The 24,700-nt window shown below is 38.9% G+C and overlaps 4 protein-coding genes and 1 long non-coding RNA gene across 6 annotated transcripts; 3 read left to right on the top strand and 2 right to left on the bottom strand.

Annotated features, from left to right (window-relative positions):
- Window positions 1-4,643: 4,643 nt before the first annotated feature.
- LOC118734826 lies at window positions 4,644-5,683 on the bottom strand. Of its 2 annotated transcripts, XR_004992450.1 has the most exons (4): window positions 5,256-5,683; window positions 4,980-5,030; window positions 4,846-4,908; window positions 4,648-4,789 (listed from the first exon to the last, which is right to left on the bottom strand). XR_004992450.1 is itself a non-coding variant. In XM_036464506.1 (3 exons), the coding sequence occupies exons 1-3, from the start codon at window positions 5,178-5,180 to the stop codon at window positions 4,676-4,678; spliced, it is 378 nt and encodes a 125-aa protein (XP_036320399.1). In that variant the 5' UTR covers window positions 5,181-5,683; the 3' UTR covers window positions 4,644-4,675. The 2 variants fall into 2 exon arrangements, 1 of the variants encoding a protein (XP_036320399.1); XM_036464506.1 differs by having other exon boundaries at window positions 4,644-4,789; window positions 4,980-5,683.
- Window positions 5,684-8,364: 2,681 nt separating this feature from the next.
- On the bottom strand, window positions 8,365-9,075 carry LOC118734828. Its single transcript, XR_004992451.1, has 3 exons — window positions 8,788-9,075; window positions 8,628-8,732; window positions 8,365-8,537 (listed from the first exon to the last, which is right to left on the bottom strand). It is a non-coding gene; the product is annotated as an uncharacterized LOC118734828 (long non-coding RNA).
- A 1,889-nt stretch (window positions 9,076-10,964) lies between these two features.
- On the top strand, window positions 10,965-12,597 carry LOC118734317 (histone H4 transcription factor). The gene is made up of 3 exons (XM_036464039.1): window positions 10,965-11,703; window positions 11,764-12,080; window positions 12,140-12,597. The coding sequence occupies exons 1-3, from the start codon at window positions 11,067-11,069 to the stop codon at window positions 12,527-12,529; spliced, it is 1,344 nt and encodes a 447-aa protein (XP_036319932.1). The 5' UTR covers window positions 10,965-11,066; the 3' UTR covers window positions 12,530-12,597.
- A 371-nt stretch (window positions 12,598-12,968) lies between these two features.
- Window positions 12,969-19,841, top strand: LOC118756926. The gene is made up of 2 exons (XM_036491662.1): window positions 12,969-12,992; window positions 15,196-19,841. Exons 1-2 carry the CDS (start codon window positions 12,969-12,971, stop codon window positions 16,120-16,122), a joined length of 951 nt encoding a protein of 316 aa, XP_036347555.1. The 3' UTR covers window positions 16,123-19,841.
- Window positions 16,792-17,691, top strand: LOC118756933. Its single transcript, XM_036491668.1, has one exon. It carries the CDS (start codon window positions 16,792-16,794, stop codon window positions 17,689-17,691), a length of 900 nt encoding a protein of 299 aa, XP_036347561.1.
- Window positions 19,842-24,700: the final 4,859 nt, after the last annotated feature.

A 24,700-nucleotide genomic window follows, 5' to 3' on the forward strand; every position in this document is an offset into this window, starting at 1 on the left:
ATAGCATGCATTTAGGCGCCTGGTGTTAGCAGTCGCGTCTAAACATATATATATATATATATATATATATATATATATATGCGTGTGTATGTATGTATGTGCATTTAACGTTAAAATTACTTCTAACGCATATATGTAATACTCCTATATTGGCAGTAAGAGCTAGTACCGTCCGAAAATACTATAGTACAGATATATCAATAAACACGTACGAAAGAAAAGGAACACATGCGTTTAAAAATAAACATGTACACAACACATATACAAAAACGCACTCAAGTACACAATACACTGACAAAAACGGTACTAGACTGTCTCGCTTTGATTTCGGAATGCTTACACATTGAGAAGTTAGCTTACTGCCAATATAGAAGTCTTACATATATACTAACGTGAAAGTAAGTTCTGCAATGAAATAAAAATCAAATATGTTAAATTTCTATTATTTTAATTTCAGGAAATAACTAGATATACGATTGAAGAATAAAATAATATTAGCATCCCAAAAAACGTATTTTAATGAATCCGATACTGAGTAGTATCGATACTTTTTCCCTGATACTTTTAGAGTATCGATACCATAAGCTCGATGCCAGTCTGAGTACTCAGTATCGATACCAAAGTCTGAAATTTCGAACCCTACCAATTATTATTCACCTTTATTCAGTCTATGATTTACAATCTTACGGACTAGAAATAGGCTAAAAAGTATTAAAGGTGACTAGTATGTGTACAATTACGAAAATAGGTTTCGAGAGATGATTTAAAGAGACTTCTTGGAAACGAAAAGTCGATATCTAAGCTCTGAGATATTGTTAAATTCTACAAGGCCTCGAAAAATAGGCGCAAAAAATTAGTAGTTAGTCTTAACGGCAGGAACGTAAAAGGGGATGCGAGAGCGAAGAGTTCTGAGAGGCACATTAAAGGTAACCTGCTCAAGAAGAGATGGGCAGTCAATGGAGCCAGAGATAAGATCGAAGACGAATAAGAGTAATTGGGTACGCCTTCTATTTTCCAACGACAGCAAATTTATTAGTTTACACCGGGAGTAATGTGAAGGAATTGGATCTGAGAAGTTAAGACAAGTTAAACACATTTTGAACTCGCTCAATCCTAGAAGCGTGACAATTATAAATAGGGCTCCATATAATAGAGGCATACTCAAGTTTAGATCACGCTAACGAATTAAATAATGCTTTCCGAGTGTAGGGTCTCTAAAATCCTTGGCATATCTACGAATAAATGCTAAATCACTATAAACTTTTGGAAGTAAATGACAAATATGATTTATAAATGAAAAATTCGAGTCAAACACAACACCAAGATCCACAAATTCACTAACAGAGGTAAGCTGATGGTTTACGAGGTAGTAATTTGAAGTAAGGATATTTTGAGATTTAGATAAGGTCATCTTAAAGCACTTTTTTACATTCAAAGACAGTGTATTATACACCAATTTAAAAGACGGTCTAAATTTTCCTGAAGAAAGAGAACATCAGATGAGGAGGTTATTCTACGAAAGAGTTTTAAATCATCGGCATACAATAAAAAACTAGTGTTTGAAACAGGAGCTAATATCGTTTATAAACAAGACCAACAATAAGGGGCCAATAATGCTATCCTGGGGTACACCTGTAGTGGGATTCGCCATTCTATTTTAACGATTATCCAATCGTTAAGAAAACTTAACGACGATTTTAACGATTTGACAATTCGCTAAACATATTTTAACGATATTCGCTATCGCTTGATCAGCTGTTGTCGTTAACTACTCGAATACTCGTTAAGTTAACGACGAATATTTTGAAGTTGTTAGCGGCATCGACAAAAGAAAATTTGATATTTCATTTGAGTTAAAATAAAATAATATAGATCGCGAATTTACTTAAGTAATATATAAAAGAAAAACTTTTTGTTAAAAATGGCATTTGAGTATTTGGCATACGTTTTATCCCAAGATGAGGAGATAATAAGCCATTCATCAGTGGATAGACATTTGCTTCGAGAAGTGGCCAACCCTTTCCACTTGACTGCAACTGAGTTTCGTAACCTTTACCGATAAACCCCAGACTTGGTTGAAGATATTGTTTCCCAGGTTGATAGCCAATTAAGGGGTCGAAGAATAACTGCGATAACGACAGAGAAACAGGTAAATAATGTAATTTGCAAGTATTTTTCAATTTTAAATGCTTTTGTAAATTTTAAAGGTTCTAACTGCCTTGCGATTCTTCGCAACTGGCTGTTATCAACGTCCCGTCGGAGAGCAATGGGGAATATCCATGAGCCAGTCGTCCGTAAGTCGCTGTATACATCGCGTAACGGATGCAATAAACCGCACCATGTTTTTGGCAAAGGTTAGGTTTCCAATGACCCAAATAGATCGGCAAGCTGCAAAAGAAATTTTCGCTTCAGCATCCGCACTATTTGTAGGAGGTACTATTGGGGCTATCGATTGCACTCATGTGTCAATCATGAGCCCAAAACATCATGAAGAAGCGTATGTTAACCACCATGGATACCATTCTATCAATGTGGAAATGGTAAGAGTAAAATTTGCTCACGGGTTAAACTACTGAGAATTAATTTTATTTTATACAAAGATATGTGATCCAAATCTAAAGATTTTGGCTGTCAATGCTAAATACCCAGGAGCGCGAGACGATTAATTTATTTGGAGCTCCTCTGCAGTCCGGAGAGTTATGCAGCGAAGTTTTGAAAATGGAAACCATAACATGTTTTTCATTGGTAACTTTTTAAATCCACTGAAACTTATTTATTAAAATCAATTTAATTGAAAATTTCGAATATATATTTGCAAGTGACTCAGGATATCCCTTGGACCCGTGATTGATGACTCCTCTACCTAACCAACCAGAAGGGAGTCCTAAATTCCGCTACAATGAGGCATTATGCAAAGCTCGAAACCCAGTCGAGAGACTTTTTGGCGTTCTCAAAGGAACTTGGCGATGCTTATCTCAGCAAAGGAGTCTTTTTTATGATCCTGGATTTACTGGAAAAGTAGTACGCAGTGTTGCATAACTTGCGATTGGGTGACCAAACATAAGATCCCCAGACTGAGTTCCTAGAGCCAAGGACACATAGCAGTAATGTTAATCAAGACGCGCCGTCTTCAACAGCAAAACGCGTCCAAGACCGGCTAATTGCAAATTATTTTACATTAATAAAACGTTGATAAATAAAAATTCAGAAGGAATACAATAAAATTATTTTGGCATTTTATTAAACATTTGTATGTAAATAAAAACTCTTGTATCAATAACTTCAGTCTTATTTTGTCTTTAATTTGAGTACACTTTTTTTAAGTCTATAATTATATATGTAAATATTCATTAAATATAGGGTCCATCAAAAGACAGATCTCAGTATGTAATCACAGATCGGTTTCTATAATATGATATGGCGTGGATTGAAACACCACCTAAAAGCACGTTCAAGTTACAGGCGCATCACAAAATTAAAACATGAATTCACAAAATGAAATTTCATTACTTATTGTATATAAGAAATATATGTGGTATATCTTACATGCAGTAAGACCGTATACCTCTCTATCAACTAAATTTGTAAACATTGAATTCATTTGAAAATCAACAGAACTTCAAATAACTCGCTTATTAAAAACAAATAAAGATCAATTCAAATTTGTAAAAATTCTTCTTCGAATATCTTAAACAGTTATTCTAAATGTAAAAAGTTAACTTCATGCTATGTCGAATTAAAACTTAACTCTAACATAAATTCAAAAAAAGGAACTTCATGTTATATCAAATGAAAACTTAACTCTAACATAAATATAAAAACAAAAAAGAACTTCATCTTACATTTAAAACGCTTAAAACTAACATAAATATTAAAACAAAAAATTACTTCAAAAACTACATATTTACACATTATTTACATGCGGTAGATAGCGTTCAAAAATGATAGAATACAAGATTGCGCCGTCCTGGGCGTTGACATTTGTGTACCACAAGTAAACAAAGAATAGAGCGAAAAGAAGAACGAGTTGAAACAGCCAAAGCAGTTCACTTTACTGCGAAAAACGTGTTTTAATTTTGCTAAATGCAAAAATATTGCATTTTTCACCTAATCTATTAGTGAACAGTGAACATTGTAGTGCAATCCATTGCTTTGCAATAGAGGCTGCTTCAGCAAACGTTTTAGTACACTCCATTGCTTTGCAATTAAGGCTGCTGCAGAAAACTGCAGCAGCATCTCTGCGGGACTGATTAGTTAACTTGCTAATGGAGGCTGCGTGGAGCAGAAACAAAATCATTGTAAGGAAATGCTGTTAATATAATAATAGAGAAACATTTCGGGAACGGCTTTGCCGTGCCCTATGTACACAAAATGCAGCGATTCTTCCCAGCGCTACACTTGCATCTACGCTTCTTGCATCTTGACGGTTGTCGCAATTTAACACACAGCACTTCATTGTATTAGTTTTTACGCAGTCTTCAACTCAAAAATAACTCACAAATTGCAAATTAACACGATTTAAACTGATTTTTCACTTATAATTCAAATTTCTCTTTCGCTGATTTGTAAACAAAGGTTTATTTACAAGTTACCACAACTGTCAAAATCGGCAAAACCAAAGTAGCGGTACAACTGACGGCGCCACCTTTGTTCGCTGCACCGTGGATAGCGTTTGTTAAATTATTAAAGGCATATCCGCACATGCCTTTAAACCTTGACCCATTGTGTTCATAGCTTCGGCCAACGATTTCGCTACCTGCACACTCGCCGTACTTGTTTCAGCTAACAACTGTTGAAAGAACATACGAATGTAATACTATTTTTTTAGTATGTACAAAAAATTACCTTCAAAGCATCTGCTTGTCTACTTGCTATTTGTACATTCGCTGCACTCGACTCTGCTAGCATCTGTTGAAAAATAACCGAAAAAATTATGTCATAAAATTTTACTTATGTAAAGTTACAAATATGTAAATTACTTTTAAGGCATTTGCTTGGGTCTGAGCAATTTCCAAAAACGTTTTTTGGGCCTCGGTACCAACGTCCACACGCCTTCTTTTTGCACCTCTACGAGGCGTTTTTCCTGCAGGAGTTACAGGAGTCGATGTGCACATCTCAATGCTCACTTCGTGGGAAATAGATGGCATCTCGATGATGACACTTTCATCACCTTCTTCCATACGAAGTTGGAGTTCCTAATGATGGGAAGAATTGTTAAATGCTGTGCTATTCATAACGATTTATTTGCTTTTTACCTCTTCCACTGGCACACTTTCAGCAACAGTTTCATGGCCCTGCACATAGTGTCGTTAAAAAAGAGTTACCGAATAACACAATCGTTACTGCAAACCACAAAAATCGTTATATTAGACCTCGACAAATCGTATCGTTAAAAGTTAGTGAATTGGACTACTGATTTACAATCATCGATATACACAGACAGAGTCCCATTTGTAAGGTAAGACTTTAACCATGCTAGGAAATTATAGTGAACGCCAATGCACTCCAACTTGTGTAGCAGTGTTAGGTGCGGCACCTTATCGAAGGCTTTAGAAAAGTCCGTATAAATGGTATCTACCTGCGAGCCATCTTTGAAGGAAGAAACACAAAATTCTGAAAAAGAACCTAAATTAGTGGCCGTTGAACGACCAGCTACAAAACCATGTCTGTTAATAAATAATCCAGTCGAAAGTGATAGGTTGAATATATGACATAAAGGAATACATAATGACAGACTACATCGTTTAACGAAGTGGGCACAAAAAACCATCAGAATCACATTTCCATGTCGGAGTTGGGTAGACATGGCGTAAGTAATGTCAGATGTCGAGACAATCATCGAGGCAAGATCTAGGCGTTGAGTCGGCCAGTAATTTATAGAATCGCTCTCACAGGCGAAATTCGAGCAGAAAAATTTTGCAAAAAGTTCCACAGTATCTGGTAGAGATTTCGAAGATTGGCCGTTAAAGTACATGCAAGTCGGAATATTAGAACTGCCCTGCTTAGAACGTACTAAATTCCAAAAAGCTTTTGGGTTGTCTTTAAGTTCAGATTCAAGTCTCCTAATGTACCGGTTATAAAGAAATTTATCAAGAACATTAAACTGTTTCGCATTATTAAGGTATTGCTCTTTGAGATGAGTATTGTGTATATTTGCCATATGGCGCTTGTAGCATTTATTTCTTTTATTTTTCAGATTGATTAGAGTGACAGAGTACCAGGGTAATTTATAAGGCTTGGAGGGTAAAGTAGCCAGTTGCTCAGAGAAGACTTCAGACATAATGCAAAGAAAGGTTTCATAAGAGGCATTCACATCTTTTGAATTGAAGATAACACCAATTTACGTCCTTTATAGCCAGCTTTAAGACGTCGTAATTTGCATCACGAAAATTTTAGGAAATCCTATTTTGCCTTAAGCAAAGCTTATCAAAAAACTCTAAAGAAATGATAAGGGGATTATGATGCATATCAGGATAACAGTTCGGAGTAATTATGCAGTATATATTCAGATTTTTGCATGTATATTCAGCATTAGACCGTATAGCACTATTTGGAACTTCCTTGGTTAGCTTCTGGTTGAAAAAATCGAAAGGGCCGCACAATGATATCAGACATTTGGATTTAAGATGTTGTTGTAGAAGGAAGATGTCACACCAATCTTAAAGTTCACGCTCCGAAGACTGTCAAGTGGAGTTCCTTTTTTTACTAATTTGTAGCACGTAAGGTGTGTACTATCGATCTTTGCATGTTTAGATACATACGCAATAAGGTTTTCCTCAGATACAGATGGTTTAAAGGAAGAAATGTGCAACCATTTCTTCTTAATGACCACCTCAAGATCTGTATTATTATTACGCCCATGAACAATGTTTATGCGTTTGGGCCTATTTAAATTTCGGGCAACAGCCCAATCGCCATCATCTTCATTAGGGGCCGCAATAGCATCATCCGATTTATCAGCACTTCGTTTATGTATGTTGCCATGTGCTACATTCATACCACTTGTAGTTGACATTGTACTAACAGCATCCGGCTTGACAGATGAAGATTCAGCAGCAGCAGAATTATGAGAATCATCGGTGTTGATTTTCGCAAAACAGCACCAACAGCAGACCCAACAGAGCGATCGCCATTAGATTGCACAGAATTAGTACCTGCAGCGGCAGCGCAGCTCATATCGAGTAAAGATGTATTAGCAGCAACAACAGCATTAGCAGTACATGGGGTTGATGGCTTCGTCGTGGTAGTAGTAACAGCAGGTAAATTGGCAGTGCAATCTGCGACAGTATTTGTATCCATGAGGCCACCAACTTGACGCACAGTATTAGAGCCATTCGAACTAGTATTAGTATTAATATTAGTATTAGCATTAGTATTAGACAACAAAACAACATCAGCGAACGACGAGCAAGATGGTTTAGTAGAAGCAGTGCTAAGAGAGACAGCAGGTGTAGATTGAAGAGCAACAGATGGCAGCGATGTAGGCGCAGTAACAGAGGTATATGTGCTATCGTTTGTTACAAGCGTATTGACAGCTGTAGCAATTGGCACAGCAGAATCCAAACAGATCCACAATAGATCATCAGGTCGCAGTGCATAGCTCATAATTATCTATCCAAACGAGCGGGAGAGATACCGTTAACGTTACTCCCAAACTGTGCCCGTGGCGAATTAAATGGATGAGGGACAGCGGAAAACTCAAAAACACCAGGCGAGGAACAATAGTAGTTATTGTTGTAAGAAATATTAGCAGCTGTTTTTCTGGCATTGAATTCCGCAGCCATCATATATATTCTTATGCAGCGTTTTTGCTGTCCCTCAACATTTAATTTGTTTGTGCATATATTCATTTGCCGGTGCTGTCAATTGAAATTTCCTCAATAAAATAGGAAAAAAAAACAAACACACACAAATTGAGCCAGATTTCTATCAGTATCACATGGATGTTGAATTTGCGCAACTTTTCTTTTTTCAAATAATGTAAAATAATAAATTAAATCTCGATCAGCGATCACTGAAAGGCAGCTAGCAACTGTATACGCGAAAAAGCAATATTGCCAGTTTTTCTCATTAAACCCTGTTCGAATCGTGGAAATTTTTGAAGACCACAGGGTTTACTTTTAGCACTTAAGACTCTTAATGCAGAAATGGGGTTGCATTTATTTGCATTTAGGTGACAAATTTTGTATGGAAATTTACATGTAGAGTAGCATTTAGAGCTAAATATGCTAAATGTGCTTTTACGCGTAAGCAAAAACAGCCCATTACGCATTCACAGCGTTTAGGTTATTTGCACTCGAGTTGTTGTTGGTCGAATGCAAGGAAAGGAGCAGCGTCAGAATTACTTGACGGATATTTACATATATCAAAAAGTCGAAGGGCACTTATGACATTGTCCGCTATAGAAATTTTATTTTGATCATTCATTTTCAACAGATCATATTTCGTATATCTAATTGTCTCTATCTGACACAAACCAACTCCCATCCTTCCCAAAAGATCACGCCCCACCAACAACGGCACCACAGCCTCAGAATCTGGCAAAACAAAAAATGTATGTATTAATTCATGCCTACGAAACACGAATTTACAAGTAACAATGCCACATGCATTCAATCGCTTATTACCCATTCCACGGTAGCACGATAGTTTCCAATCAACATTTACTTCAACCGTTGCGGGCACACATGATCTTCTAATGAAACTGATAGGACTGCCCGTGTCAAACAAAGCTAAGAAAGAAATCAAGTCAGTGCACTTCTCCCTTTGATGGAAAGCAATACTTACCAAATTATTAGGAGCTAAACGTTCAGCTAACTGGCATCGTTCGGGTTCCTCATCATCTCCAACTGCAGCTGCCACCTTTGAATTATTTGATCCACCACGACGAGGGCAATTATGGCGAGTATGCCCAACCTCAGCACATACGAAACACGAATTTGGTTGTCGTCTCGGAGCTGTACATGCATCTTGGTAATGACCGTATTGAAAGCAATTGAAGCAGCGCACACTGTTAATATCAGCCTGACCTTGCTTGACTTCTGACGCAATACTTTTCTGTGTTTTTATGGTTTTCCTCTTTCTCTCGTATCGTTCCATCAACACCGAATAGACGACGCGCCATACAACATTGATACTGTAGACGTTTTATCATTTAGTCCTTCTATTATAATATCGACTAAATCGGTCTCTGGAATATCGGCTCGACTAGCAATATATTGCATTTCAGTTACATACTGGCGTGGCGTTTCTCCCGATTTGATGCAACGTGATTTTAATTGGTTGAAGATATCTTGCAGCGAAAATTTACATTGAAACTCATCTAACAATGCAGCTTTTATGTCCTCATATGAGCGCACCGAAATTATGTCAATGAATCGTCTTGCGTGACCACAAACCAAATGGCGAACAGCAATCAGTTTTTCACGATCATTACACTGAAGGATTTCAAACACATGCTCCAGCTAAGCAACCCACTTTTTAATATCCTGTGACTCAGACCCCTCAAATTTATTGATCAATGCTGTCAGCATACTTAAATCAAACTTGCGACTGCCCACTTGACCAATCTCTTGCTGCAACTCAGCTAGCTCGCGTTTCTTCCTAGCAATTGCCAGCATGCGATCAAGATACTCCTCCTCTTCAATCATTCTCTCACGTTCACGTCGATCACCATCTTCTGATAATTTATTTTCACCAATCTCTGGCACATTATTGTACACGTTCAGCTGAGCATATGCATCTGTTTCTTCACTTCTGTTCACGGCACGACCAGCGATTACATCATCGTATATGATTTATTAGAAAAACTGTCAAAATACGAGTCGCTTTCCAACAAAAAATTTTAGGTTGCCCGAACCCCACACCTGAATTGTAATGCGGTATATCGATTTACTATATTTTGTTGGATTTTATTTAAGGCACGTTGTACACTGTTCAGTGTTTCTTAAAAAGTACCAAAAACCGGAAGTTGGTTTCCATTACATGTATTGTATGGTTGCCATATTACATTATACATAATTAATATAATACATGGTTGCCATCTCACCTACATACCTACGGTCGGTGTTATGCAGACAAACTTTTGTTTGCCAAATTAAATGGCGGCTGCTTAGTTTGCTCGGAGGTGGTTATGTCGAGTTTGGCACAGGGTTGCACGTTCATTATGGTTTTCATGGCTATTGCCAACACGAAATGAGAATTTCAGATGTACATAACGCGCAAAATTTAAAATTTTTGTATATGACAACACCGAATTTGCTGCAGTTTGACCAAACAAAATTAGTTTGCTGTGAGAGTCGCCAAACTCGCTCTCTCCGAGTTTGCTGCAACAACAATTGCACGCAGTTTGCCAAACAAAATTTCTGCATAACACCGACCTACGTATACATCATTGATATAATACCATGTTTTCATACGATATGAAACGTATTACAATTATTCACTACAACTTCGATAAATAACTAAGTTAACATTTTTATTACAAAATCTCTCGATTTTAGACTGAATCACTTTTTTTTTATCAATACATCGATATTTAATTAAAAAAAAAAAATTTATTACAATGCCCGTTTTTATTGTTTCTCGTTTTCAGTGCTTTTTTTGGGGCATTTTTTGTTGTGTGGCAGCACAGACATTGTAGTACAATTGGTTTACAAAGCAATAAGTGAGGTTGAAGTTGACATTTTTTGCAACTTAAAATTCAATTTTCATAAAAACTATAAGCCTCCGGAGGGTGGGGTTTTCAGATTTACAATCACAAAAAGCCGATCTAAACCCCCTAATTTTTGTTTTTTTTTTAAAGCCGGGTTCCGTATTGGAAAATTTTCCCGAAAGGTCTTTCGTGCTGTTCACACATCGAAATAAAATTTCTTTTTCTCAATTTGACCGCGAATTGCTTTGGAAAACTGGAAATATTGCCGCGTCTGACACGCTCATAATTGGCTAGTCTCAAAAAAAGACTGAGTGGCAACCGCGGTTCAAATACTTTTATCGATAAAAATCGAGAAATTTCAGCCAACATTGAAAAAAACCAAAATTTGATTTCTAAATTACACGAAATCGAAATGTACTCGAGGAAAAAGATCAGACAAAATATTCCTCCTGTTTCTTGTCGGTGGAAAGAATGTAATGAATTATTCGATGACGATTGGAAATTGAACGGACATATTGAAAATCATTTGGAGGAATTCGATCAAGAAGGCAGTGAAGTTCTTGATTGTCAATGGAATGAATGTAGTTTCAAAACCAGTGATTATGTTGAAATCAAGCGGCATATTTATTATCATGGGTACTACACTGCGCTTTTAGTAAGAGGAAAATATGAATGTGAACAAAATCCCACTATGCCCAAATGCAGTACACGCGCAAGAGAATGTGACAAGATACCTGAATTAAAAAACGACTTTACATGTGAGTGGATGGATTGTCAACGCACATTTGTATCTATAGTTGAGTTTCAAGATCACATTATTCAGCATGCATCATTTGAATACGAAATTCAGAAGTCGCCAAATGATACCAGGCCCAAGGTGCAATGTAAGTGGAGTATATGCCGAAAGATACTGGAAAATAAATACAGATTAATTGAGCATATTCTTACTCATTCTAACAAAAAGTTTGTGGCCTGTTTTAATTGTGGTGAAGTTTTCCGGACTAGAACTACGCTATTTGACCATCTACGAAGGCAACCAGAGAATAACAGTAAGTGCACTAAAATTTGAATCGTAAAGTATTGACTCTAATTTCTTTATAAATTCAAAGCAAATAAATTTCAATGCGACCAGTGCTTTAAATATTTTGCCACGGAAAAATTATTGCGGTCACATTTCCTTAAGCACGTAAATTGCTATAAGTGCAGCCTCTGTAATATGTCCTGTCCATCTTCAAGCTCTTTAGCGAGGCATATACGTTATCGTCATCTTAAAGACAAGCCTTTTAAGTGCACTGAATGTGAACATCGTTGCGTTCGCAAATGCGATCTCGAAAAACATATGGAACATATTCACAGTAATAAAGTTCATCGCTGTCAGCAAGCTGGGTGCAATTATGCCGTTCGTACTTACAACTTGTTAAGAAGGGTAATACAAAGTTTGTTTAAATTATGAATTTGTAATTTGTAAATCATTTTACATTTCAGCATTGTTTGGAGGTTCATGGAAACAGACCATTCATATATATGTGTCATTGCTGCGATAAATTGTTTAAACATAGCAAATATTTGTCAGAGCACTTAATAAAAAAGCATGACTTCAAACTTCCTTCTGGACACAAAAGATTTACATACCGCATAGACGAAAACGGCTTTTACCTGTTAGAGACATTGCGAATAGAAAGCCTCGAAGTAACTAAACAGATTTTATCGCCACATCCGTTGGAAGCATCCGATGTAACTCAAGACAGCACTTGCTATGAAATAGTTTCTATGACTAACGAACAAGATCAGCGTATAATTGTTGCAAATGATGCGAATGAAGCACGATTGGTAGGTGAAGTTGTTATATCATTACCATTGCGAAACGAGAGATGATTAAAAATAAGAATATGTACAGTCTCATGCGATATCTCCGTGAAATAAAAATTAGTACAAAACTTATATATTTATTACCTTATTCACAAAAAATAGAGCTTTATAAAGTGCCATTTTCATACAAATATTAAATTTGTAATAGGCGGCATATACGGGTCTGGCTTGCGAGTCGGTTTGGATGTATGTGCGTGTTAACTCGCCTTCGACTTCACACACTTAAACCATTCAGAGTCATTCCAGGAGTTATGTCGGTGTAACTACCCTGAAGGAAAGATTGGTCCAATCGCACGAAAAATATAGTCGTAGGTATGGTAGTTTTGTATCTAGACCAAAGATAGTCCAAAAATTTTAAGCAATGTAATGTAAAACAGGTGAATTGTACTAAAAGTGGTCCGAATGTATTGCATAAGGTATGAGTTTTGTTCTAAAATTGGTTACAATGTCACGCAGTAGCGGACAATGGGTATGATGAACGATTTACTGATATGTGGGCACTTAGTCAACGAATTTTCATCTGCGGCGTTGCCAGTATCCGCTTAGAAAATCTGAGAGCCCCGGTTCGAATCGCAGCACCCGCAAGTTTTATTTTGTTTTTTTTCCACCCCAAAATTGGTTACAATGTAATGCAGAAGCGGACAATTGGTCCGAGCCTAGGATATTCAATTTTAAATGTAAATAGAATTTTACATGTTCTTGGACCAAGCTTTGGACAACTTACAATCACTTGCAGTCTAGTTTGTGGTGTGCTCTAAGTCTATTCCGAAATCCTGCAGGGTAACTCATAATTATTTTCACAGATATATCCAAACCGACTCGCGAGTCAGACGCACCGCGTATGCCGCCTATTAGTAAAATTAATTCTGTGGTCATAAGCAATAACCGCCTAAGTCGACTTAAGAAAGAATTGAGTTATATATGCTATCGTTTTCTGCAACTACTATTCTATGTTTATGTGAAACTCCCATTTCGTTAGCTAAGCTATTTAAAAAGTTATAGATGAAATTATTTTGGTTTCCCCATAAGGTTAACATTACAATCCAAATCTTTAAAGCGATTTTTCTCGAATTCAGGTTTTTCGACATAGGCGATTATTGCCTATGACCACTATGAGTTTATGCTGTCGAAACAAAAGTTAAAATCACTGAATCTTAAAAATAATGCAAAAAAAGCTGCGTTATTGTTAATAATAAATATTTATTTTACTCCAAATTTCTTATAGTTTGATATAATTGCATATAATTGTGTAAATGTAGACGTAAAATACCACTGTCATACATGCATATGTACATATGCCCTACCAGCATTTTATATTTCGGAAGTTACTAATTCGACACGACATTTCTGTGAAAATCATCGCCGATGTAATCGCTATTTTTTCGAATTCTTATCCGCTCTCGGGAAGAACTGTTCCACCAAGACGTCACGTCTTTATGTTACAAAGCGATACAGCAATTAGGATCTATTTCGATAGGAATGACAGTAACTTGTGCGATAAAGACTGAAGTGTTAAAGAAGACTCTTCTGTTGGTTAAATTTTTGATAAAACTTAATAGGAAATTTGTGGTACCTCTGAGCTTGCAACCACAGACGCCATTTCACCCTTCCTGCCTTCGGCTTAGATTGCTAGCTCAAACGCACTTATATTGTATGAAATTCCAACTAAACATTTTAAAAAGCAGTTCCAAAAATGTATGGTAAAAAGGCATTAACATAATAAATCGAATAACGCATCTGTTTAAAATTTAAACGTAATTTTATTTTGTGTTATTCAAATATGATTGCTTGCACATTAACTGAAAAATAAAAAAGTTTTAGTTTAGTTTTGGTTTAGTTTATTTAATTATTTTTATTTACCAAAATTATTATTATTATTTACCAAAATATTTCTTATTACTCGGAATACCTTCAACGGCACTGATTTTTATTTTTTAATTTTTACTTATAAAAATCAAGTTTAATCATTACATTTTGAGTTTTATTTTTTACTCAGAAAATAATCCTTATGTTTTGAGTTTTATTTTTTGCTCGGAAAATAATCGTTACGTTGTAAGTTTAATTTTTTGCTCGGAAAATAATCGATACGTTTTAAGTTTTATTTCTTGCTCGGAAAATAATGGTTACGTTTTAAGTTTTATTTTGGTCGGCAAAAATCCTCTTAGCTAAATCCTCCCCGCGGGTGCCGACTGGGCAATGGGCGTCGCTGCTGTCACCGCGATGGCTGAGCACCTAGGCTAGTACCTAGAGCGGGTCTTGGCGGTGGGAGTAGGCGGCGTCTAGCGAAGGCAGGAATACGTATCCATCCTTCTCTTCCTAGTGCTTTGCTCTGCATATGAAACTGGGGGAGGGGGGTGTATGCCTACTTCTGCCATTGCTAACGAGGTACCTGGCGGTAGGTATAAAACGCTAGGGGTAGAGGTTCCCTGACATAAAAACTCATCATGGAGGCCAGAAAGGAAGAAGAGCGGGCTGGGATATCAGCCCAAACGTCGGTGGGAGAAGTGGCTACTACCACCGGCGGGCACAGCGAGTCTACTTGCTGTGTCGCCAGTGGCCACACCTCCGCTGTGAAGCGAGCGGTTCACAGCGGTTGTAGTGTTACCGCCAAAGCGACGCTACAGCGCAGGGGTGCCACAGTCCACGAAGACTCGGACCTCTAAAGCGGTGAGAGCGTTAACACACAAGAAGAGGAGGCCTTGCTACGCTCTCCGGGGGATGCCAAAGGTGCTTGTTCGGCATCAAAGAAAAGGCCTAGGGCAAAACCCAGTAAGGAGGGGTTGAAGGCTAAAGCCATATACAAGGCGGCGGTCAAAGTCCACGAGAGACTTAGCTGCAAGTCCAACCGGACGAAGGAAGAGGAGGAAAGGTTGGCTTGGGCTAAGGAGAAAATGGAGGAAGGCCGGGCGTACTACGCGGCAAGGCCACGATTCACTGCCACGGATCCGGGATTCGTTAACCGGATAGAGGAAGGAATCGCGGCTAAAAGGCAGCGGTCTGCTGAAAGCGAGACAGCAAGGCCAGCCAAAAAATCGAGGCGCAGAGACGACGCTGCAAAGCCAAACGTCAGGCTCGATCTAGAGAAACCGACTACATCGAGAGCGGCGGCAATGGCCAGTGAGATAGCCAGAAGACACCTTATCGTGGCACTCATAGACCGGAGCAATCCGTTGGGACAAATCTCTCAGGAGCGCTGGGGAGCAGTAGAGCATAAGCTGCTGGATGCGCTCGTCGCAAAAATGGATGGGGACCCCACCACGACCATGCCAACTTTCGATGGTGCGGGGTGGCTAAATGGGGTGAAAATAATAAGATGTAAGGACGATCCCTCTCTACTATGGGTAAAGGAAGCTGTTGCGACGCTTCAAGGCCTGTGGGAGGGCGCCGTCTTGGAGGTTGTGGACCGCAGCTGCATACCATCCATACCGAAAGCGAAGGTGCTCATACCCCGCACGGTAAAACCGGAGAATGCGCTGCGGCTTCTGCAGAGACAGAACCCAGACGTGCCGACGGGAGATTGGAGGGTGTTAAAGGTCACCAACTCCTGTAAGGAGGATGGCAGCCAAAATTACATCCTCCAAATCCAAATATATACGTGAGCGACTGAGGTGTTTAGACGTGTTTGGCTCTGCTCGGAAAACTTTGTATTGCAAAAATGGCAAAGCGACCATAGCCAAGTGTTAAAAATCGCTAAATATGCGAGATAGAGACTCAATAAGCGAATTTATGTTTTATTAATTACAAATAAAGTGAACAAAATTCCAAAACTAACTATTTTATATTGAAAATAAGTTTTTCACATTTATACAAAATATAAACATAGATCATATACACAGATAAATAAACGGAAAAAATGGGTGTGTGTGCAAAATGCAATTCCACAATAAGAGGGGAAAGTGGTATAGCATGTGAAGGAGTGTGTGGTAAAGTGTACCATGAGAGCCTACAATGTTCAGGAGTTGATAAATATAGCGCAAAAATTATTGGTGAGAAAAACAACCTGATACGATTTATGTGTGACGAATGTATAACATACATACAAAACGTCGACCTGGTGCTACAAGATATGCAGATGAGTGTAAAAAAAAATAACTCTATATTAAACGAATACAAGAGCGAATTCGAAGAAACTATGAAAAAAAGTCAAAATGAGATAAAGTCACTATTGGAAGCAGTTGAAACGCGGTATACACAACGTGTTGCAATGATGGAAAAATCTCAGAAATTATTTGAAAAAAAAAATTGGAGAAGTAAAAAACTTATATGAAATGGTTGAAGAAGTAAAAAACAAAACTGAAACAATCGGCAAAGACAACGAAAAGGTGCATAGTGAAATCAAAAAGCTGAACAACAACACTAATGAACTACAAATGTCATATGCAGAAACTATTAAAAACAATATAAAGAAAAAGGCATTGCCAGAGTTAAAAAACGATGTTGCAATAATTGTGAAACCCAAAGTAAAGCAAGCGGTTGAAAAAACGAAAATAGATCTGAACAGCAAAGTTGATCCCAAAAATTTGAATATTTCGAAAATTGTATCAAAAAATAATGGTGTAATGGTGATTCATAGTCAAAATAATGATGAACGCGAAAAAATCAAAGATGCCATTGAAAAAAACATTGGCAAAGAATATGAAATAAAAGTGCCAAACTCAATTCGTCCAAGCTTCTTAATTGCAGGAATGAATTTTAAATACGAAAATAGCGATTTAATAGAATCAATAAGGAAGCAAAATAATAACCTGATCCAAGGCTCATTAAAAGTATTGAAGCAGTTTGAAAGAAATCGAGGCAACATAAAGGTGTATAATGCAATCATCGAAATAGATAAAGAGGATTTTACAAAAATTCTTGCCGCAGAGCGAATAAATGTCGGGTGGGATAGATGTAAAGTCTTCGATGCTATTAATGTACTAATGTGCTACAAATGCAAAGGATTTAATCATAAATCAGCCGACTGTAAAAACGAAGAAGCTTGCCACAAATGCCACGGAAAACACAACGATAAAACATGTGAAAAAAATCCAATTAACAAGTGTCTAAATTGCATAAAAGCGAACACAAAATTAAACCTAGCTTTAGACATAAATCATGATACATTTGACAGGCACTGTCAATGCTACAATAATAAACTAGAGATAAAAAAACAAAAATTAGGTTATTAGCAACTAAATGAAGATGCAGAAAACACACAAAAAATATATAATGAAAAATTCAAGAAACACAAAAATAAACTAAAATGTATATATCTTAATACAAATAGTATCACAGCTAACAAAAATGAAGTTGAAATAATGATCGAGGAAGGAAATCCAGATATTGTACTTTGTGCAGAAACACATACTACGGAGGATGTATATGACTCGGAACTGGAGATTGCTGGGTTCAATCATATTAGATGCGACTCGCATAGTCGTCACACCGGTGGTGTCTTAACCTATATTCATAAGCAAATTGATTTCAAAGTTATATTCAATAGGAGCATAGGTAATAATATATGGTGTATTGTGTTGGAAACAATACGATGTATAACTAAGTGGCGGATTTGTGCGTTATATCACTCACCAAACACCAGTGATGCCGAATTTATAAGACATATTAATGAGGTGATGGAAGATTGCTTTTCTGAAAGCGGCAACAATATCGTTATTGGCGACTTTAATATAAATGTCAATACACACACAACATACTCGAGCCAGCTAATTAGGACGTTCGAATCACTAGCAATGTATCAATTAATTAATTTTAATACAAGAATAACAGAAACAACGCAAACGAGAATAGATCTACTCTTTAGTAACAAAACTGAAGTTGAAGTATCGAATTTGGCTTCGCATAAAATATCAGATCATGAAACTATTTCATTCAAACTACCAATTCAAAAGAAGTACCAAATGAGAATTTATGAAAACCGCGTGTGTTGGAATAACTATACAAAAGACCACTTAGTAAATCTCCTTAGAACTTACAATTTAGCTGAACTAAACAACTGCGAAGTTAGCCTAAAGGTCCAAGGAATAAAGAGTATCCTCAATGACGTAATGGCCACTTTAACATATAAAAAACGAGTTCAAGTTAAATTGATTAATAAATGGTACGACCATGAACTAACAGAATTGAATAAGCTGAAATATGAACAATTTAAAATAGCAGAGAGATCCAATAATTGGGATAACTATATTATAATAAAACGATATTACAAAAAAGCAGTTAAAATAAAAAAGAAAACATTTATGGAAAACGAAATCTCAAGAAATACTAATAACCAAAAGTTAATGTGGAAATGTATAAAAGACGCCATAAATCTGAGTAGTGAGGTAGCACAAATTCAAAAAATTTCTGTAAATGGTGCTCTTATTGAAGATGATTATGAAATAGCAACTGAATTAAACCGTTACTTTAGTGAGAGCATAAGTAGAATCCGAGATAGCATTGAAATCTTCGAAGCAGGTGGAAATCAAATGGAGATAAACAGAAGCTTGTTTAAACTGAAAGAAATAGATGTTGAAGAACTTATGAGAGTTACAACGAAATTAAAAAACAAATACGGAGGAAAAAAATTAGTAACGGAAGGTGTATTAAAAGACAGCATGGAGTACTTAGGCTATACCTACACATGTGTAATTAATGAAAGTTTCCAATTTGGTGTATTTCCAGATTGCTGGAAGACATCAGTAATTGTACCTGTTGAAAAAGTAAAGGGAACAATTAAGCCAGAGGAGATACGACCCATAAATACCTTACCTAGCGATGAGAAAATAATAGAAACTGTAGTTAAGAACCAATTGCTGGATTACTTAAATAAATACGAAATTATTATAAATGAGCAGTCAGGGTTTAGATCAAAACACTCGTGTGAAACTGCACTTAACCTGGTAGTTGCAGAATGGAAAGAAAGTAGAACGAAGAAACAATTTACAATTTCAGTTTTCCTCGACCTAAAAAGAGCGTTCGAAACAGTAGACAGAGATATTCTTATAAAAAAACTGTATAATATTGGCATTAGAAATATAGCGCTTAACTGGTTCAAAAGTTACCTTAGTGGAAGAAAACAGAAAACTGTAATAAGAAGTAAGACTTCCCCCGAAGTGGACATTGAAATAGGATTGCCACAGGGATCGGTGCTTGCAGCAATTCTTTTTATAATTTACATAAATGATATTAAAAACTGTATCAAATACTGCAAAATAAGATTATTCGCTGATGATGCACTTTTGACTATAAGCTGTAACACGATTGATGAGGCAGCCTCAAAAATACAGTCGGACCTACAGGCAATATATAAGTGGTTGTGCCAAAATATGCTTAAAATAAACATAGAAAAGACAAAATGGATGATAATGGGGTCTAGAGTGACTCAAGATGATAATGTGTCGCTAAAAATAGCAAATACCCCTATAGAAAGAGTAAACCGAATAAAATATCTGGGAATAATTATAGATGACAAATTAAAATTGGATGAACATCTAAAATACATTGAAGGGAAAATTTCCAAAAAAATAGGGTTCATGTTTCGATCATGCAAGCATATTAGTAAGCAATACAAAATACTGGTCTATAGATCCATTATCGAGCCGCATTTCATTTACTGCCCTACAATTCTATTCGCATTAGCTGATTCGCAAATATCCAGGCTACAAATTAAGCAAAACAAAATTATGCGTTTCATATTAAGAAAACGGTATGATACCCCAATTAAAGATTTACTTGACAGCTTAAACTGGCTTAGTGTAAAACAGAACATGACTTACTACACATTGAAGTTTATACACAACATAAAGTTGGGAAACCTGCCGAATTACCTAAGTGAACGTGTCAGACTAAATAGAGAGGTCCATAGCTATCAAACAAGACACAATAACAACTTTTACTTGCCGGTAGTGAGATCCGAATTCGATAAAAAAAGTATATACTACGATGGAATTAGAGAATATAATGATCTGCCAATTGATATTAAAAACTGCAATAATACCAAAAAATTTAAAAAATTATTATACAGCTACTGTAAAGCGCTACCTATCAAGTAGTTAAACATTTTTAGTAAATAATTTTATAGATTATTAGATAATTGAAGTCGAAGAAATTTAAAGAATCGAAACAAATATGTAAACATTAAAAATACTTTGTACCTTATTAAATTATCTAGATCTTCAAGATCGTAATAAATAAATAAATAAAATAAAATAAATCAACAAGCCGGCCGAAGACATACTGTACGCTAGGTTCGGGAATATGGCGTGGGGCATAGGTAGCGTATACCTTCGCCTGAAGAAGCGAAGCCTGGCCGATAACAATGCTAACACACTGGAGGAGCGAGAGGTCGAGAAGGATCTGGGAGAGATCCTGGAGGCCACCTTGAAGCTCCAGGAGACCGAGAAGGGTGATCCGGAGATTCTACCCGACCCCGAAAAGAATCCTGAAGGTTCTTCAAATAAATCTGCATAAAAGCAAGGTCGCCTCTGCCGAGCTCCTCCTCAATTTAGAGAGGATCGGCTACGATGCGGCATTAGTCCACGAGCCATGGATAGCGTCGGGAAACGTGGTAGCTGGACTAAAGTCGCAAACATACTATACGCACATCCCGAGTGCAACAAACAGGGTAAGAACAGCTATACTGGTAAAGAAAAGTATACACTCTTATATTGGTCTTAATTTCTCTTCAGATGATCTGACGGTGGTAGCTGTGAAGGATGGCAAGGATGACACAATACTCCTTGCATCTTGTTACAGGCCTCACGACGAGGAGGCGCCACCAAACGAGCTCCGGAGGTTGGTGGGAGAGGCCGAGAAGGCGAAACGCCCACTCATCATAGGCGCGGATGCCAATGCGCACAACACAGTATGGGGGAGTGGAGATACCAACGAAAGGGGTGAGTCTTTACTAAACTTTATATTAATAAGTAATTTAGATATAGCTAACCGGGGTGAGGAACCAACTTATATTGGCCCTACCTCGAAGAACGTCCTTGACATAACACTCCACACTAGTGGGGGAATCAGAGTACAGAATTGGGAGGTGCTTAGTACACCCTCGTTCTCTGACCATAGGTATGTAGGATTTCAGGTAAAATTCTCAGCCCGTACAAAAAGCGAAACCTTCAGATGGTTCTGCAGCGTCTGCACCAACCTGATAAGACGCAACACAACATCGGTTAGGTGCAACGCATGCAACAACTGGTGCCACCTAAAGCGCTGCACAGGTCTAACGCACCACCGAGAATGGAGTACTGGCTTCATTGCAGCCTGTTGCCCAGCCGCACCACAACACCCCGTGCCAACGCCACCAACAACACACACGCTGGCGCAACCACCAATCCCACCACCGGTGGCGACGCCTTCGACCAACCCACCCGGTCAATGACCGGCACGTCAGGCCCCACAGGCACCTCATGCACAACCACCAGCACAGGCAGCGCGCCAGTACTCGCTCACACCGCGCGTAACCATCATAAGGCCACAATCCATCAAGCTGTTGCAGTTCAATTGCAACGGACTACAAGGTAAGATCGCTGAGATAGTCGGTTTCATGAGAAGGCATAAAATCTCAGTCGCGGCGATCCAGGAGACCAAACTCCACTCCGGCTCGAGCCTTCAGAGCCAGGACGACTTCAGCGTACTCTGAAGAGACCGCCCCCGTGGCGCCGGAGGCGGCATCGCCTTCATATTGCATAACGCGGTTCAATACCGGCTCATTACCCCCCGAACTGATACCAACGATACATTCAATGAATGTCAAGGCTTGGCCATCAAGTCGGGAGATCGTCAATGTGTACATACCACCCGCCACCAGTTGCTCAGCGGGATACCACCCCAACATAAGTGCGCTATTAGAGGGTGTGAACCGGGTAGTGCCAGGTGACTTCAATCCGTACCATGAACTCTGGCACTCCAATCTGGGCAATGACCAGCGGGGTACAACGCTCGCCGAGCAAATTGACGACTCCACGTTCTGCACTGTAAATGATGATGCCCCACCAGGGTCGCGGGTGACTGCTACAGCTCGCCAGATATAACTATAGCCAGCGGGGGTCTGATAAACTGCATTGGATGGCAACCATTGCTCACACTCGCATCAAACCACCTGCCCATAGTAGTGGCGATAGACCAGCCTAGAGATTTTAAAACATCCGAGAACCGGACATTTATGAACACACGGAAGGCGAACTGGGACGGTTTCACGGAATTCACAGATCGCAAATTCAATGCTCTTCCGCTACCATCATGCGCGCGCGTAGCAGAGCGCAATATCCGCAGGATCATCAACGCAGCAGCCGCACGCTTCATACCAGCCGGCCGGATCGCTAAAATCCGCCCAGGCTTTCCCACTGAAGCGGCGGGACTCGCAGACGAGCGTGATCGAATCCGCCAGGCTAATCCAGGGGATCCCCGCATAAGGGATCTCAATAGAGACATTAGAAACCTGGTCAACGAACAAATACATGGTATGAGCATATAAAAACCTGCAACAAAACAAAACGGTGGATAACCGGCTATCTGTGTGTTCGTCAGTCATCAGTCGAATTCTGAAACGCCAAGTCTAAGCCGCGTAGAATTAAACAGGGGGTCCCCCAAGGCAGCGTACTCTCCCCGACACTGTTTAATCTCTACATTGCCAAACTCCCTCCGCCGCCAGCAGGAGTAAACTTGGTAAGATACGCTGATGACTGCACTATAATGGCAACTGGACCAAACATCGACAGACTTTGCGAATAAATAACCGACTACCTCACCGATCTCTCCAATTTCTTCACCGCAAGGAGCCTCCAAATCTATGCCGCTAAATCCACCGCCACACTCTTTACAACCTGGACCAAGGAGGTGGGGCTAGAACTGGACGTCTTCGTCGATGGCGCCAAATTACCGACGACTAATCACCCTAAAATACTGGGAGTGACATTCGATAGCCTCTTCTTCTTCTCCGCGCATGCCACAGCCACATGCAACAAACTCCGAGCCAGGAACAAAGTCCTTAAATCGCTAGCCGGCAGCACCTGGGGAGCCAATAAAGAAACTCTGCTCGCGACCTACAAAGCAGCTCTACGTACGGCTACAGGTTGTCATCTCATGCCGTCCGAGCATCACCTCCATGAAGAAACCCAGATGCTGGCGGTGAAAGAACATACCACCATGTTGTCGAAGCAATACCTCGGGGGCTGTCATCGAGGAAATCACCCCAACAATGCCTTGCTTCGAAACGAACCGCCCCCACGACACGTGAGACGACACCTGTACGACTGGAAGGCAGACATTCAGCCGTACGTAGACCACCCATTCGATGCAGCAACATACAGAGCGGCGCTCAACAGCCTACACAGCGATGCAGTCAGAACGAGCCTCAGCACGCGTAATGACAACATCGTCCTAGGCGGTCGACCGCCGCCCATAGATTTGGAGGAAATGGAACTGCCGAGAGAGACCAGGTGCACCCTAGCGCAACTCCGTTCAGGGTGGTGTCACCGACTTAACAGCTACCTCTCCCGGCTGAACACTCAAGTGGCAAACACATGCCCCGCATGTGGGCAGGGTCCCCACGACACCCAGCACCTCTTCACGTGCACCTCCAACCCTACGACCCTGACACCAGAAGCGCTCTGGACCGCGCCTATCGTCGCTGCCCGCTTTCTCGGCCTCAGGCTTACAGAGTCGGAGGATGAAGACGACGACACATGACATAATCTGGGGGGTTGAGCACTGCTGCTACAACAACAACAACAACAACCACTGTGTAAGCCAATGTTTAATATTCTGACGTCGGCGTAATCTCCCCAGAACACTAAAAGTGCAATATCAAAGAATTCGAATTATCGTATTCGAAGCAATCCGAGCCATAAACATAAACGCGAAAGAAACGTAAGCTCCAAATGTTTTTATTTATCGTTTTTTAATCAGAGTTCCATAATTTTTCAAACATGTTTCCTTTTTCTCCTGCTTCCAAAAACCATCTCTGTGGGTGGGAGTGTGAAATTTTAGAAAATAGCTACTTACAAAACCTTTAATAATTGAATCATGATAGTGACCATGATTCAATTATTAAAGGTTTTGTAAGTAGCTTTTTTTTTTTTAATTTGACACTCCCACCCACAGGGCTGGTTTTTGGAAGCAAGGGGAAAATGGGAAGATTTCAATAAAACACTTCCTAAAAACGTAGCTAAAGGGTGAACACACCAAAACTGC

Source organism: Rhagoletis pomonella, unplaced genomic scaffold, assembly GCF_013731165.1.
Source record: "Rhagoletis pomonella isolate Grant_MI unplaced genomic scaffold, Rhpom_1.0 Rhpom_scaffold_00002, whole genome shotgun sequence".
NCBI lineage: Eukaryota > Metazoa > Arthropoda > Insecta > Diptera > Tephritidae > Rhagoletis > Rhagoletis pomonella.